This window comes from Bemisia tabaci, chromosome 9 (assembly GCF_918797505.1).
Source record: "Bemisia tabaci chromosome 9, PGI_BMITA_v3".
NCBI classification, from domain to species: Eukaryota; Metazoa; Arthropoda; class Insecta; order Hemiptera; family Aleyrodidae; genus Bemisia; species Bemisia tabaci.
The window spans coordinates 22,880,968-22,898,188 of NC_092801.1; the positions used below are offsets into that span (position 1 = coordinate 22,880,968).

The 17,221-nt window shown below is 40.2% G+C and overlaps 1 protein-coding gene across 1 annotated transcript in view; it reads left to right on the forward strand.

Annotated features, from left to right (window-relative positions):
* The window catches only part of LOC109034662 (uncharacterized), a 30,873-nt gene extending 16,508 nt beyond the window's left edge, over positions 1-14,365 (forward strand). Inside the window, exons 5-8 of the mRNA XM_072304554.1 lie at positions 1,784-1,837; positions 3,308-4,369; positions 6,701-6,877; positions 13,707-14,365. Coding sequence (XP_072160655.1) covers positions 1,784-1,837; positions 3,308-4,369; positions 6,701-6,877; positions 13,707-14,299 — 1,886 coding nt within the window. The 3' untranslated portion in view covers positions 14,300-14,365. The remainder of the gene's footprint in view (positions 1-1,783; positions 1,838-3,307; positions 4,370-6,700; positions 6,878-13,706) is intronic.
* Positions 14,366-17,221: the final 2,856 nt, after the last annotated feature.

Below are 17,221 nucleotides of genomic sequence, written 5' to 3' on the forward strand. Positions count from 1 at the left end.
CTAGCATACTTGTCACTGTCTGCGGCGCAAATGCCTCATCGCTTGAGGGAAAATCGCCTTGAAAGGCTACTTCTGTTACGTTGCTGATGGAAACATTTTGGAATTGGAACTACAACGAAACACACTCTAATAGCGCAAAGAATAATTTATGAGTGGTCCATTTCATTTTTATGTCGAAATTATTGATGGCGTGAAATTGCATTTTAATATGACCATTTTTGGACTCGAAAATATGGTTTATCATAAATTTAAATTGTCATCTCGTACAAATACATGTTTTAAATCCGTAAAGTACAAATCTCAGGACTTTAATTCGATTTTCAAGCTTTTCCTTTTTTATTTTTTTCCATTTGTTAATATATGTATTTGCAGAACTTTCATTAGCAGCAGCCTCAATTTTGTAATCTTGAATTTTGTCTACGTTCAGGGTCTTTTTTAAAGTCACACGTAGAATAATTATTATTCTATTAATACTGAAGGACCAATTGATTTAGATACATTAAGTACACATTACCTACTAATGAGGACGAACTAAGGCAAAGTAAGGAGTGTTTGTGTACTTAGGAGATAAAATACAGGGTGATCCAAAAGTCCCTTCCACCCCCTCTAACTTTTTACCTAATTGAGGTAAAGATTTGAAACTTGGGGGATATTCCTAAGTCAAAGGAAGCTACTTTTTGGCCCCCCTAAAATTTTCAGGGGGGCCCTCCTTGGGGGGGTAACGGCCCCCAAATTTTAATTTTCAAATGGGAAGACCCCCTTTGTGATAGCTCGTTCGAAAGAGCATAAAAAAAGAAAACTTTTCGCGCAAACCCGAAGTCAATATCTCAAACCGTTTCAAAATGGCGGCCGGTTAAAGTTCAAAATAGCCGAAAATTCACATTGGTTATTTGTCGATGGATTTGCGCAAAAATCGGTATGTGGGGGTATTTTGACACGAGAAAAACGAATTTGACGTTAGATTTTTAAAAAAAATCGAAATTTCCAAAATGGCCGCCGGTTAAAGTTTAAAATGGCCGAAAATTGTCACCTCGGTTTTTGCTGATGGATTTGCCTAAAACTTGGAATTTGAGAGTATTTTGGCATAAGATAAACAAATTTGAACTTAGATTTCTAAAAAAATCAATTTTTGGTCATTTTGAACTTTAACCGGCGGCCATTTTGGAAATTTCGATTTTTTTGAAAATCTAACGTCAAATTCGTTTTTCTCGTGTCAAAATACCCCCACATATCGATTTTCGCGCAAATCCATCGACAAATAACCGATGTGAATTTTCGGCTATTTTGAACTTTAACCGGCCGCCATTTTGAAACGGTTTGAGATATTGACTTCGGGTTTGCGCGAAAAGTTTTCTTTTTTATGCTCTTTCGAACGAGCTATCACAAAGGGGGTCTTCCCATTTGAAAATTAAAAGTTGGGGGCCGTTACCCCCCAAGGAGGGCCCCCCTGAAAATTTTAGGGGGGCCAAAAAGTAGCTTCCTTTGACTTAGGAATATCCCCCAAGTTTCAAATCTTTACCTCAATTAGGTAAAAAGTTAGAGGGGGTGGAAGGGACTTTTGGATCACCCTATATAGGTTATCCCCAGAGCATTAAAATTGGTCAAATAAAGTGTAAGGATTGCAGAATATCGATTAAATTTAGTGGGTATGCAATTTGATCACAAGATAGATGTGTTCTCATATGATTAGAACTCTTATAAAAGAGATAAAAGATCTCAATCAGAAAATCAAGGCACGCATGGAAAAATAACCAATAATCGTTATGTTCATATTTGTTTTAAGGTGCTAGCCGAATCGGTTCCTTCAGAGGCAGTTTAAGGGGCACATTAGAAGATGGTAAGGAGAATTTGCATTTTCACTATTTTAATATTTCCAAGATTTAGATATTGAGGCAATCCAGTCCATTAGATTTTAATCCAGGCCAACAATTGGTTAAAATTTTAAAATTGACCAGTTTCACTGATATCAACTAGTAGCTTCGCTGAACCAAGTTTTCAATTATCGATCAATCAATAGAGAATAATGGACTAAAAAGTTGATTGATAGTACCTAAGTTGGAATTTTTTCATTGGCGGATCCAGCAATTTGACAACACCGAATTTCCTCCACCTAAACCTATGGAAATGTATCGATTTTTGGAGGGACCAAGTGCTCCGACATGAATCGATTATTTAGCATATGTTTAAATGGAAGAAATTTGGTGTTGCCAAATTACTGGATACGCCTCTGAATTTGTTAGCCAACGTGTGTTAAAAGTCAGCATAAAGCTAAAAATCCAGGAAAAAAAACACATTGGATCTAGAGTCCAGACTCTTGAAAACATTGACAAGAAAAATACTCTTGATTCAATCAGATCTAAGCTTAAATCAAAATGAAATCCGCTCAAATTAAGAGGCTTGGTTCTTGATTTATGCAAAAATCCGATTGAATGTAGAGTATTTTTTCTTGTCGATGTTTTTAACAGTCTGGACTTTGGATCCAATGTGTTTTTTTCCCCAGTGTCTCAACACAGAGGGAAAACGCTCATATGAGCACAATTTTCTCTCGAAGAGATACGCTGTTTGGTGCAACACTATCAACAATCATTTAGAAAGGTAACTGCAAACGCGTTTCGCCTTATTGGGCCAATCCTCAGTGCAGCGCAGCCTCCTGAATCAGTTTGAGTTGATAGATAGTTCAAGAAGAATCAAGAAGATAATCGAAGGACTAATCGAATCGAATGACATTTCATCGCTCGGCTGACATAAGCGCGTAACTACACTCTGCAATGAGCCCTGTCTTCCATACAATTCAATGCTTTTCCGGGCTCATCTCAATGTGTAGTTACGCCCTTATGTCAGCCAAGCGACGATTTGATCATCAATAATTAATCGCTAATCAAAAAAACTCTATAACGACGCCTACCCAGATAAGACAGAAATATTTAGCCAATATTTAAACAATATTGTTTGGATATTTATGTAATCATTGGACCAATATTGGTTAAATATTGAGCCAATGTTAAAAGTGTACATTACATTTCCTTTTGGCATAAATACTGTGCCAATATTTTAAAATACTGTGAAATACTGTGGCAATGCTGTGAAAATATTTTTACAATATTTTGGGTAAACATATTATTTTTAAAAATACTAAATAAAGATTATTTAAATATTTTTTAAAAAAATAATTTTGATTAAAATATTATCAAAATATTGTAAGTATTGTGTAAATATTGCGACAATACTGACAATATTTGCCCAGTATTGTAAAAATATTACGTCTTATCTGGGCACAAACTGACCTGTTGTACTTGTTTTGTTCCAGGCTACATGTCCGGGGATTCGCTTCAATCGAACGATACGAACCGGTCAAACCAAACAGACAGATCGAGCAAATCCAAAAAATCCAGTAAATCCAGAAAATCCAAAAAATATTCGCGCCAAAACTCCAGCGCCCCTTCTGTTCCTCGCGCGCCTGATTGCCTCGGCCTGGATGTCAGCGGCTATCTCACTGAGGGCCCCCCCGCTCCGCGGGCCCCCGTCCAACCCCAAATTCCGGATATCATGCGTACCTGCTCTCTGCCACCCCCGACTGGATATTCATCCCCTATTTACAGCCCTACTCGCCCTCCTCCATCCCCTATTAACAGCCCCATTCGCCCTCCTCCATCCCCCATCAACAGCCCCACTCGCCCACCTCCACCTCTACAAACTTGGGCCGCTCCTACTCATGTTTGGCCGAGAGTAGAAAATCCCCAATCTCCACCGCCATCTCCACCGAGGCAGTTTCCGCAAAATACTTCTCCAAGACCGGGATCTCCAAAAAAGAAATCCCCGCCAAGACTGTCCCCGCAGAGATCGGGATCCCCAAGACAAACATCTCCTTCGAGATCGGGATCTCCAAGAAAAAAATCTCCTTCAAGATCGAGATCTCCACTGCAATCTCCGCAAAAAGTGGCATCTCCGAAACCGCGATCTCCGCTAAAAACGGTTCCTTCGAAACTGCCATCTCCGCCGGGGTCTCTGCCGAAAGTGGTAACTCCACCGAAAGTGGTAACTCCGCCGAAAGCGCAATCTCCGCCGGGATCTCCGAGGCTGGATTTACCGCCGGGATCTCCAATTCAATCTCCGGAGAGACGTCGGAGATCTCCACGGGGATCTCCGCCGAGAACTCGTGCTCCGGTGGCATCTCCTAAAAGAGATCCGACTCGGGCGGCATCTCCCAAAAGAGACCCGACTCAGGCAGTTGATCCTGACGTTCTATCGGCTGCCATCGCTAAGGCATCTTCGCTGGGCGCATCCGGGAGGCACGAGGATACCGGAAAGGCCAAAGATCCGTACCAGCGCTTGTATGAAGAGACACAGCAGGAACTCATAGATCTGTACAGTGAGTATGACTATTTTTCAGAATGTGACCGTCCACGGGAACAGGAAACTCAGGGCTGTGTTCATAGTCGTTTCTTAATCTAGTCCGCGGGGTACGATCGAATAATGGCCGAAACTCAACACTTTTTGATTAGAAATTGCCGCTTTTATGGCCTCGTGCGTGGGACCCGAAGTTTAGGTCATATGGATCTCTGAAGTTTTCAGATTGAGCATCTGAACACTTAAGGTCTAGCTGTCTAGGTTCGGATCACACATCCGAAACTTCAGTTCTTGGCAGCACTCTGGGGCCCGTGCAGGAACCAAACGTTTTTTCAGCGCACTATATCTCGGTAACTACGTGTCCGATTTCCGTTTTCTTGGTCTCATTTTGAAGCTAAAATGCCTCTACAGGAGTCTACTTCTTACATTTTTTCGCCTAAGACACATATGAATGGTCATTGGTCAATTTCAATTATTTAACACGCGTGCAGGTTTTTTTTTGTGTACCCCGCGGATAAATCAGCTTCTGGCCTTGTGAAGCCCCATATGGCTTACATTGCAACCAAGAATTAATTAGACTACGTTTTTCAATAAGGGAGCACTATTTCCGGCTCATTTTAGGAACAACATATCAACGGTGAAACTACCAAACCACGTATCTCGGTTTGCGACGTCGCAGACTTCCTGTCATACTTTATTTTTTAAATGAAAAACTACTTAACATCCAGTCTTGAAAATTTCTGTGATTTTTCCTCTTTGTGCGGAGAAAATTCCGCGAAAATTTCAAGGAATGATATTGATTTGGTCTACTTCAAAAAAATAAAATGTGAGCGTAGATTTTTAAACACCGCAAACGAGATACGTGGTTTGGTAGTTTCACCGTCGATATATGCCATTGGTTTCCCCATGCAAAAAGGTGCTCGCTATGGTAGAGCCAGAGATTAGTTCCTTAGTGCAAAATGTAATCCAACTAGGCCTTTGATATCATAACAAGGATAAGTGTTATGATATTTCAACCAAAATTAGGGGGTACCCCCTGTCCGCCACGCGGTCTCACCGTGAGTTAATCTAAATAGAGTGAGCTCATTTAGGGACTATATCCTACCGATGGACAAAAGCAATTTTCCAAACTATGAAAGAAGATGAAAATTTAAAAAAATTAATAATTCATGCCCAGAATTATTGAGGATGTCAATAATAATGGTACTTTACAGTAAAAAATTAAATATGTTTATGGAGAACGGTTATTTATGAAGTAGACCTAGTTAAGACTAAATACACAATCAGGGTTGTTTATACTATGAGTTAAAAATGATCTTGCCGACTCTTCGAGTCTTAACACCGATAGTATTGATTCTTGAAATCTAGCAGCACTGATGGACCTCAGCCATTTAAAGTGATTCGATGGACGCCATATTTCGTGTCAGAACGGCATACGATATATCGCATCAACTGGTTCCATTTTTTCAGCTACTCGTCATTTTTCTCCAATTTTGAGATCGCAATTCTGTTGTCAGGAGACTAAAGCACTCACTTACCAATTTTAACAAAGGAATTCAACGTAATAAAGGCGTGGTTTTTTCAGAGAGAAAACATCGCATTCGATACTGATATCGAAACTGCACTCGAATGCGATATTTTCTCTCTGAAAAAACCACGCCTTTATTATGTTGAATTTCTTTGTTGAAATTGGTAAGTGAGTGCTCTAGTCTCCTGACAACAGACAACAGAATTGCGATCTCAAAATTGGAGAAAAATGATGGGTAGCTGAAAAAATGGAACCAATGGATGCGATATATCGCATGCCATTCTGACACAAGTTTTAAATACGGATACTAGGACTTAGTGAGTTTTTTTACTACCGCTTTCTTTTTGTGCTGTATTATTTTGATTAATTTTGCAAGGAAAGCTCTGAGCACTTAAAGGATGCGTGTCATTCTTAATATGGTGGAGCGTCTTCAATTTCGTACGATACTGTGCAACACCTCTGTTGTGAAGGAGTTGCTTGAGGCGCCGTGGCACGCTGCGGCGCGGCAGGCGGCCGGCCAGCGCAAAACGCGCATTGGCGCCTACAAACCTAAGTGGATACTTCACGCATTGCGTATCCCCTTAGGTTTGTAGGCGCCAGTGCGGCTTCCGCGCTGACAGTATGTAGCTTCGCTCTGTGTGAGGCTCCAATATTTAATCTCGTGATTCAGCGTTTTTCAACTCATGATTTTGAAATTTTCGCACACTCTGCATGGATTATTCTCATTTAAATTGATGAAGAAAAATATGCATGAAATATGGCGTCCATCGAATCACCTCAATCTCGAGATCATTTTTAACCGCCTTATTTATGTGCCTACAACAGAGAGGGATCCTCCTCCGAACAGAGATGACTTCAAACAATTGCTAGCTAGAGCGCACGCTGCCAAATATGAGTACGAAAGGAGGAAGACAGCAAAAGATTACTTACAGGAGGAAATTGTATTCATGGAGAAGTACACCTTAGTGGAGAAGCCCAGTTCGCCTCTAGAGGAGAAGGATGGTAAGTTTACCCCTTAAACAATCATTCTTTCAGGACCTTTTGAGTGTCTCGCGCAAGAAAGAGTTGTGGCTTCCTCAGGTATTAATATGAATGGGACTGTTGCAAAATTTTGCTGGAGAAAAATTAAGAGTTTTTACTTATAAAAATTGGTCTCAAAAATCACGTTAAGCGCATCGGCAAATTCTGAAATGCACTCCTAACTTCACAATCTGCGTAAAAAATTTGCGTTTTTTTAAGCTGCTCGCTTTCATAAACGATACTGCAGCATAGGTGAACATTTCGTTACAGGAGTCGTTCCATTCAACCCTTTCTCGAAAGCATGTTTTCCAATATTCAACATGGCCGACGCCAATCCGCCGAAACACGTGTGGCGGGACGAGATTCTAACCACCTGCAGCTTGATTTTTGAAACGTTACCTGGCTATTTCAATAGGATAAGACAAGACATAGACCTACCTGTGCCGTATAATGTATCGATTTTCCGACTCTTGTCGTGCCAATATAAATTTGCCTTGGGAAATGGACCCTGGACCCAGCACATGTATACCTTGTTATTTATATTAAGCGCTCAGCCGATAGGCAGCGCTTTTTGATTTCGACTTGCCTCTAGAGTACTAGTATACTAGTGCTAATTCGTTTAAATGGCGCACCAGCTCATCGATGTGTAGGCTTTTTTTTGGGGGGGGGGGGGGTCCATTTTTAAAATAAATAAAGCTGTGAAAACTGTATTTTATACTTTTAACGTAATGCGCAGGTAGTTTCGATCGTTTGTCTATAAGACAATTTCTTAGCGGTAGAGTAATTCTTATCGAAATTGATCGTTGAACTTAAAACGCGCTTGATGAGCTCAACGGTGACTATCATTTTCGGGAAACGAAAAAACGCGTTTACGGTTTCCTTGGTAACCTTTGTTTGCTATCAGCTGATGTTTTATTTTCCCAGCCAAGTCGACGGAGTTTATATTTCCTTTCTTCACTAAATACATTGACTAACACCTGAGCGCTTTTCTAATACGGCAGTATTAGAACTTTCCCGTTTGTTCTTGATTGAAATTTTCAGACTTTTTAAATCAAATTACGAGCAAAATGTTTTGAAAATTTGAGAGAAAAGAATTCAAAAGTTTTCCTGAAAATTCGTGATTTGTTGCAGAAAGTTTGGCAACGCTTAAAATCTTATACAGCGTTTTTCCTTAGCACGGCAGCATACGACCAGACTAGCTGGTCGGCCATGACGTCAAATAAAACGCCATTCCGCCATACACACTCTATCATTACGGATTCTATCCCTTTCAAAAATTCCTGCTGCTCTCTAGAAATCCATCTCCATTCCTTTTAACGTTTTTTCATCTGCCAAGAGTCAAGTCCATTCTGTAAAATGCTTTCCACTTCAGCGTTATGAATCCTCCATTTTGAGGAAAATTCACAGAAATTGAATTTTGAAAAACCCGGAAAAATTGTACGAGCTTTTCAATGTGTGCGTTTTTATGAAAGCTTATTCTGTGCTTTCTGACTCATTCTTCCCGTACTTGCTGGAGGTTATTCACACTGCCGTGATAAGGAAGAACGCCGTATGAGCATTCGAGAGTTGCCAAATTTCCTCCGGTAAAATTTTTATTTTTCGGGAGAGTTCTGAATATTTTCTCTAGAAACTTTCAGACTGATTGCACATAAAATTCCTTGAAAAAATAAAAAAAAAGTATTCACAGATTTTCCTGAAAATTCATTCTGTATCAAAGAAAATATGGCGACATCTGAAGGTTCATACGATGTTTTCCCTTAAAACGGCAGAACAGCAAGCCTCACCATCGCAGTCAATTAGAGAGGTCGGACATGAAATGTTTTACCATATAACTGCAAATTTTGATGTTTGTTTAGCCAAATTTTAAATTTGAAGGGCTGCTTTCAGAGGGAAATATCACTAGGACACCAAAGGAACCACTATTAGGACGTCAAAGTTTTGTATAAGCGGGGTTATAAGCGTTTAAAGTTTCCAAATGTTGTCCCACCTCTCCCATTGACTCGATCCTCTGTGCGCCGGCCACTGCAGAAACTTGCAGTAAAAAATCCTGTGATTAATACGGTTCTAGTTCTGGAACATGACGAACTTTCTGGGCTCTAATCGGAAGATGGAATATTAGCGGTCCTTGCGTTTAAATATAGGCACAAATGCTGCCGTGGAAAGGAAAAACGCCGTATGAACCCTCAGGCGTTGCCAAATTTCCTTTATTAAAACGCGAATTTCCTGGTAAACTTTTGAAAATTTTCATCCCACTTTTTCACGTACCTAATTTTGTTCGCAATTTCATCTAAAGATTCTGAAAATTTAAAGGAAAAATATTCATGACTTTCCTCAAAATAAACATTTTATCGAAGGAAATTTGGAAACTCTCAAATGTTCCTCCTTAGCACGGCAGAATGACCTTTCTGAATTTTTTCCTGATCGACCTCGGCACTGTTCAATGAGAAAACCATTTAAAATTTCTACGGGGGAAATTATAATGAGGAAATTTTGAAAAATAAATTAAAAAGGAATTGTCTAGTTTCATTAAATTCTAATTGCAAAACGGTGAGAATTCAAAATTCGGAGTTAAACATGTGTAAAACTGTTTGGGTGTTCAAAGGTTAACTTTCCATATGATCATTCAATAAGATTGGGGATAGTGCCATGAAATCTAAATCAATGTAAGATCAATTCATGAAATAAAATCGTACACAGCAATTTTTACTTTGCTACTCTCTAATTTTAGCCCCGTGGACAAGATTCAGACTTCATATTCTGAGGATTGCTGTATCAGAGAACTCAATTGGGCTCACCTTTCTCGACGTGTAACTTAACGAGAGAAAAAAAAACCAAATGCCTGATTCGATTCTTCGCATTGAATTGATGAAAAAAACATTGAGAGAGAAGTTTGGCAGCAAGTCAGGGAGATTCTATGTACTGAGATTAAAGAGAATATCATGACTCGTCGTATTGATGGAGGACATTTTTTATTTCCCATCAAGAGCTTTTTTCGATTTAGCGCTTGAAAATATACAACGCATAAGGAAATTCTGCAGCGATTTTTTTTTGGCACAAATGAGAGAGCTGAATGAACGGCAAATATTCTCTACCACACGTGTACTTGGGGAAATTTCTGCCGTGCCAAGGAAAATCGCTGTATGAGTCTCCAGGTGTTGCCAAATTTCTCCTAGAAAATCACTAATTTTCACTAAATGTTTTTTTAATTTTTTCGACCAATTTCTCAGAAAATTTTATTTGTAAGTTGATCTAAAACTTCTGAAAATTTCAAGGGAAAATATTTCTAATTTTCCTCAAAAATAAACATTTTATCGAAGGAAATTTGGCAACTCTCAAATGTTTATATGGCGTTCTTCCTAAGCACTGCAGATTTCAGCTTGAACGTTAAAGTAGCTCAACGTTTCGCGCAACCTACGTTGATTGACGGTCTACATGCGACGTCAAACATGGCTATATGCGCGTGTAATCTCTTTCTGAGGACGTTTGTTTTAAAAAAATATGGACGGGGTAGCTTCAAAAACACATAACTCGGCAACGCTGCGAACAACTGCTTTTATGATTTATTTTCAGAATGAAAAAATACTCTGCGTTAAATCTTGAAAACACACCCGATTTTCCCTCTCTTCGTGAAGAGTATACTGTCAAAACTTAAAGCAATATTGTTGGTTCGTCCTTATTCAGTAAATTATAGTAGTGTTGAGGAGCTCAGAACATCGCAAACGAAATTCTCCTTTTTGTAGTCGCACCGTCGATTTACGAATGCCCCCGGTGGATTCTACCTGTACCCGAGGCAAGCTTGAAAGCTTTTACCTCTCTCTCTCCCTGGCGGAAAACCACTCTGACCTGATTCTAGGGCAAAGATAAGTAGTAACACCCCTCCCCCCCCCCCCCCAAAGAGAAAAAAAATCAATTTGAAACACCACTATAGAGCCTCTTTGAAAGTTATATTGCAAAGTTAAAATAGTTAGACATTTTATAAAATTATGTCATTTTATGTTATGTCGCATGTCATTTCGTTTGCGTTTAACTGGGCCGAATTCCATGTTTTTTGCGGTTGTCGACAGGTGATAGTCCTTAGATGAGCCCGCTGTAATCACAATTTGAAAATAGGACCCGGGTTTTGTCATGGGAACGGAGTTCCCCATGATATTAGAATCGTTCCGTTGCTTTCGCTATGGGATTCCCTATACCTCTGCGACCTTGAGCGTTTCGCCCAGTCTCCGATTTTTGGTTGATTTTCCGATGTATCAAAAACCGTTGTATTTTTTAGCCAATCATGTCTCTACGTCAAGTTGTGTTGATTGCTAAAATTCGCTTTCAGCGAGTTTTTTTCCAACTTGAGATGTCTTGTCTGACTGGTAAATCTGCGCAGATCCACGAAGTTCCGTTTTTAGGCAAATTCTTTTTTTTGGGAGGTTCTGATTGGTTATTTTTCGCCATCAGTTTTCTGTTCGTTGGTGCAAAAGATCGCCTACCTCGGTGCTCTTGAGAACCACGAAGTTCCGTTTTTAGGCAAATTCTTTTTTTTGGGAGGTTCCGATTGGCTACTTTTCGCCATCAGTTTTCTGTTCGTTGGTGCAAAAGATCGCCTACCTCGGTGCTCTTGAGAAGCCGCCATTATCCCACCTCAAATTTGAAAAATAGAAGTAAAGAAATAATAACCATCGTACAAGGTGGAAAATTGCTCTGGAGGACTCGGTACGGACAATTAAGTCAAAATCAGACCTCGATTGATTGATTTTATTCATGGATACGCAAATATTGCCTTAGCTCAACTGCCGCAATCGGAATGCATGGTGGGATGAACCTCGAGACACATGATAGCATAGGCAAACAATGTCTCACAGAGAAAGGCGCTTAGCTCGTTTCTCTCATATCGAAGACGCGAATCGCTCAAGGACAACTCTTGTGATAAGTCCCGCCCATCGTCCGAGTCTTTTAAATGCTATTTTTTTTTCAATAGCCGTGGATCTGTGGTAGCCTAGTTGACTGAGGCGCCCCATTTTTTTTGTTAAGGTGCGGGCAATAGGTGATCGGGAGTTCGATACCCGGCGATGGGAGTTAATTTTTAATGGTTGTATTGAATGTTTTAGACCAATCATCAAAAAATAATTAATACTAGATGATAAATGTACGAACTTTTTCTCGTGAGTTAATATGTTAAACAAAAATACTGGAATATACCTCCTTCATATAATCAGCCACATGTTTCCCCAAATTAATGACGTTATTTTCTTTTTTTCAATAAAGTTTATTTGCATTCAACGTTCGTAAGTTAAGCAAGATGTACCTATTGATACAAACAGAAAGACATGAAAATAGTATGTCTAACATTTCAGTTGTTTTTTTTTTTTTTATTTATTTTTTGTTTTTTTGTCTTTTCAATAAAACAAATTGACTTGGACTAGAATCAGTGTATCTCTGAAGACAAAAGCTAAGTTTTTTGATACAGAAATACTAATATATTCATCCGTTATATAATCAGGGAGATGTTGACCCAAATATTGATGTATATTTTCTCTGTTCGCCCAAATTAATGATGGTATTTTCTTTTTTCAAAAATAAATAAAGCAATGACATGAAAGTAGTATAGTGCACATCGAACATTTTAGTTACATCTATTTGAATGAAAAAACGGCAACTTAGGAGGCACATAGGTCACTTATGATGCGTATTCGGGCATATGTGTAGAGTAAAAATATCATACTTTACGCCGAAAAAACGAAACTGAAAGTTAAATGCGTTAACTTCCGAAAACCATGTATAATCCAACGAAAATAAATAATTGGTAAATAACAGCTTTCTTGTATGCAAAGAAAAAAAAATTAAAAATGTTAAAAAAGAGATGTTGACACAAAATTACATAGCCCCTTCAATTCTGAAGATACTGCAAACGAACTGTACCTTAAAATTTTCATATCCCAGAAGCTAAAGTTCCCATGACGAATATTGCTATCGCTAGCGATTGCAAAAACCAACTTGTTTTATATTAGAGGAGACTAGAAGCTTAGGAAGCAGGGGGTAAACTTGAACTAAGCGGGAAATGTTGAATCTTGGTCTGTTACGAGGGTAAGCGAATTTATAACACTTTTGCTACGGACCATCCAAAGACGACGGAACGCTCTGTTCCGTTTTGTTTCAATCTTGGCGTGAAGTTTGAAATAAATGCCGATTTTTTCATTCGATTCTCATTGGTCCAATTGCTCCCGGCCACAGAGAGATTGGACAAATGGACGTACTTCTATCAAACGAAACTAAGCGCCATAGGGAGAGGAAGGGAGAGGGGGGCTTGGATTGGCGGGTGTTGCGGAACGCGATGCACGTTCTGTCCTTTACTCGCAATGCTTTTCCATGGCGCTTAGTTCCGTTTGATAGAACGCGCTATACGGGATTCGAAAATTCTCAAAAGGAACTCAATTTGGCGCTTAGTTCCGTTTAATAGAAATACGTCCAAATGAGAGTTGGCTTAAAATGTGTTTTCATTATTTTTGGTCGTTCTTTTGTCGACGCGGGCCTAAAAGATCACGAGGCGGCCAGGGGGCATAGCCAGTATTCCCAGATCTCCGGCTATTTCGAAAAATCTCCGGCAGATTTTTTTCTTCAGAATCTCCGGCATTCTATCATACATATCCGGCATTTTCAAGAAGTTTCCGGCATTTCGGTAAAAAAAAACTCCGGCTTTTTTTCAAAAAGTCTCCGGCATTTCATCTGGGAACACTGGGCATAGCCCCCTAGTTCAGCATAAATACGTCCATTTCATACCCCGATTTTCTCCGTATGTTTAATATCAGTTGTTTCCCTCTCATTGCAGACAAGATGGCCTCCTGGCCGAACCTAATATGCATCCAAAAATGCTCCTCCACTTGGGGTTACCTCTTCGTTCCGAGCAGGGACGGGAATCCTCTCACCTCCCTCGATTTCTTCGCCTGCGGGCAGCTCCACGCCATCACCTACGGCCAGGTCAGCGATTCCGAGAAGGGCAAACCCAAGGCCCAGCCGGACGGCAGCTGGAGGTTCGACTGCGATTGCGTGACCAACGAGGACTTCCTCCAATACTTGAAAGAAATCAAAATCAGACATGATTGGTTCACTTGGTTCAAGAGTAACGACCCGCAGAACGCCATGCCGTGGCTCCAGGCCGAGATCAAGGAGAAGAAATTGGAGGTCGGGCTCATGACCCAGAACCGCTTCATAGAGTGGATCAAGCGGCTCCTGTCGAAATACAAGGTCAAGACCAAGGAGCAGCTCTACAGGGAGTACCGCGAGAACCCCGACGCCCCGGGCGTCGCCGGCGAGAAGTACTCGGACGCGGATTCGGACTACTGGGAGGATAATTTGACCTGGATACCGGAAGAATCGCTGTATGCTGAGGACTATAAGATGGCGGAGGGCGAGATACGATGATGTCTGGACCTACAGACTGATCGTTGAAATCGACGGACAAAGCTGTAGACTAAATTAGAGTCCATTTATACCATAGAGTACATAGAGTCGTAATGTAAATGGGAGAGCTGGCGCCATGTTCTGCTCGACGAGTTCCGAGCCCGGTGTGCGCCGAGTTCGGGTCACTTTTTCGATACATGTTCGATCCAAAATGGCGGTGTGGAATACGTGGTAATTCCTATCTCCTTTGTTGTTGTTGTTGTCATCGGATGGCCGGGTACCCGTGTATCTCAAACAATCGATTATGTATCGAAAAAGTGACCCGGCGTCACACAGGAGTCTCGGAATTCGGGACATGGAAAATGCTTAAAAGTGGCGCCAGCTCTCCCAATTACATTACGACTCCATGTACTATATGACCCAGAGTTAAGACAACTCGATTATCAGCTGACTGGCAGCCGGCCTTGGCCGGCCATGGAGGCACAAACGAGTGCACCCAAACGAACGATATTGAGGGATAAGAATCAGGAATCCTGCGATGTCTGTCACACAAATACAAGAACATCAAAAAATTGATCAATTAAAAGAAAATGAGATTGGTTTGTGAATAATTTCTTAATCTATTTTCATTTTGGACCGATGGCAATAACAATTTACTCTTGATAAACAATAATTAGGTAATATTTGCATTATTTTTGTTCACATCCGCCCATCACGGGACTCCGAGAAACACATCTCGCTTCGCCCGTACAAAACCAAGCCGGACGCACGGTCTACGTGATTCAATGTCTTCGGCTCAGAATGTCCGACCGGAAAAGAGGGTTGGTTATTCATATAGGCGAAAAATGTACCCAGCCCGGAATGTACGAAACTTTGTGGGCTGATAGTACTAGTTGAGAGAGGCTTATCCCTAGCTCCGTTTTTGCAGGAACCCCAGGGAAACAGCGTTGCCATATTTTAAAGTCGTAACCTTCAAATATCCATAACTTTCGCAGAAATGCAGTTACAGAGCTCGTATTTATACCAAAAGATGCAAAAAATTACTTTCCATCGACCTATGCCAAAGAAATTTTAATTTGACTCCGTTGTTGCCACGTTTTGGCCATTTTTTTAATTTTTGTAATTATTTAAAATCACGTTACCGCCTAAAAAATTGTTTGCGGTTGGTGGGGATTGAATAAAAACATGTCAGAATTATTGTTCGTTTGATTTTGCATCCATCGATATATTATACTTTTCTGAGAGACTTAGGGAACACGAGTTATAGCGATTTGAAAATTCGGCAACACGCCCAATACCCCTATATTGACGCTCGTTTAGGTACGTTTCGCAACTCCGTGTTAAAGCAAAACGCCTAGACCAAACAAAATTCGAAAAGTCAGTTCATGTTTTGCGCTTTTTTGAAACTTTCACATGATTTTTAGGAATTCAAGTAGCGGCGGTGTTGCCGGTTTTCAATGAAAACCACCGCTGCGATCACAATTTAAAGTAGTACTCATTTAATCTTATCCAGCTACATTTGTTGACCTAAACTGACCATTTGCGACATGGTATTGACAACATTGCCTAATTTCCGTCGGAATTCACGTAGAGGCGGGGTTGCCAGTTTTCATAGAAACCGCCACCGCAATCCAAAAAAAAAAAATTCTGTAGTTGGAATTGTTTATTTATCGAATCGATGGTTTCCTCTATCTCTCAGCAACGGCAGTGGTGACCGACAGTAACGAGATATCGAAATTTAAAGCTACCGAATCACTCAAGCGGTCCGATGAGTAGATTTGGCGAGGGGCCTAGATCCATTGCTCTTGATCTCTATACAATATCGATATCTCGGCACTGTCAGGCACCTTTGCCGTTGCTGAGAGATAGAGGAAACCATCGATTCGATAAATAAACAATTCCAACTACAGAATAAGGCTGAACGTGATTAAAGAAGTAATACCTTTTTTTTTTTTTGGATTGCGGTGGCGGTTTCTATGAAAACTGGCAACCCCGCCTCTACGTGAATTCCGACGGAAATTAGGCAATGTTGTCAATACCATGTCGCAAATGGTCAGTTTAGGTCAACAAATGTAGCTGGATAAGATTAAATGAGTACTACTTTAAATTGTGATCGCAGCGGTGGTTTTCATTGAAAACCGGCAACACCGCCGCTACTTGAATTCCTAAAAATCATGTGAAAGTTTCAAAAAAGCGCAAAACATGAACTGACTTTTCGAATTTTGTTTGGTCTAGGCGTTTTGCTTTAACACGGAGTTGCGAAACGTACCTAAACGAGCGTCAATATAGGGGTATTGGGCGTGTTGCCGAATTTTCAAATCGCTATAACTCGTGTTCCCTAAGTCTCTCAGAAAAGTATAATATATCGATGGATGCAAAATCAAACGAACAATAATTCTGACATGTTTTTATTCAATCCCCACCAACCGCAAACAATTTTTTAGGCGGTAACGTGATTTTAAATAATTACAAAAATTAAAAAAATGGCCAAAACGTGGCAACAACGGAGTCAAATTAAAATTTCTTTGGCATAGGTCGATGGAAAGTAATTTTTTGCATCTTTTGGTATAAATACGAGCTCTGTAACTGCATTTCTGCGAAAGTTATGGATATTTGAAGGTTACGACTTTAAAATATGGCAACGCTGTTTCCCTGGGGTTCCTGCAAAAACGGAGCTAGGGATAAGCCTCTCTCAACTAGTACTATCAGCCCACAAAGTTTCGTACATTCCGGGCTGGGTACATTTTTCGCCTATATGAATAACCCTCTTTTATTGAAAGAAATCTTCGTTCTTTGTCAAATTGCCACAAACCGCCCGAAAGACTCTTTGAAATCATTTGGATGATTAAAAGTCGACTAATTTTATTTCAATTACATAAAAAGGGCATTTTTCATTTTCACGCTAGGCTATTGTTAGGTAAGACAGCCGTAAGTGCTCTCTTT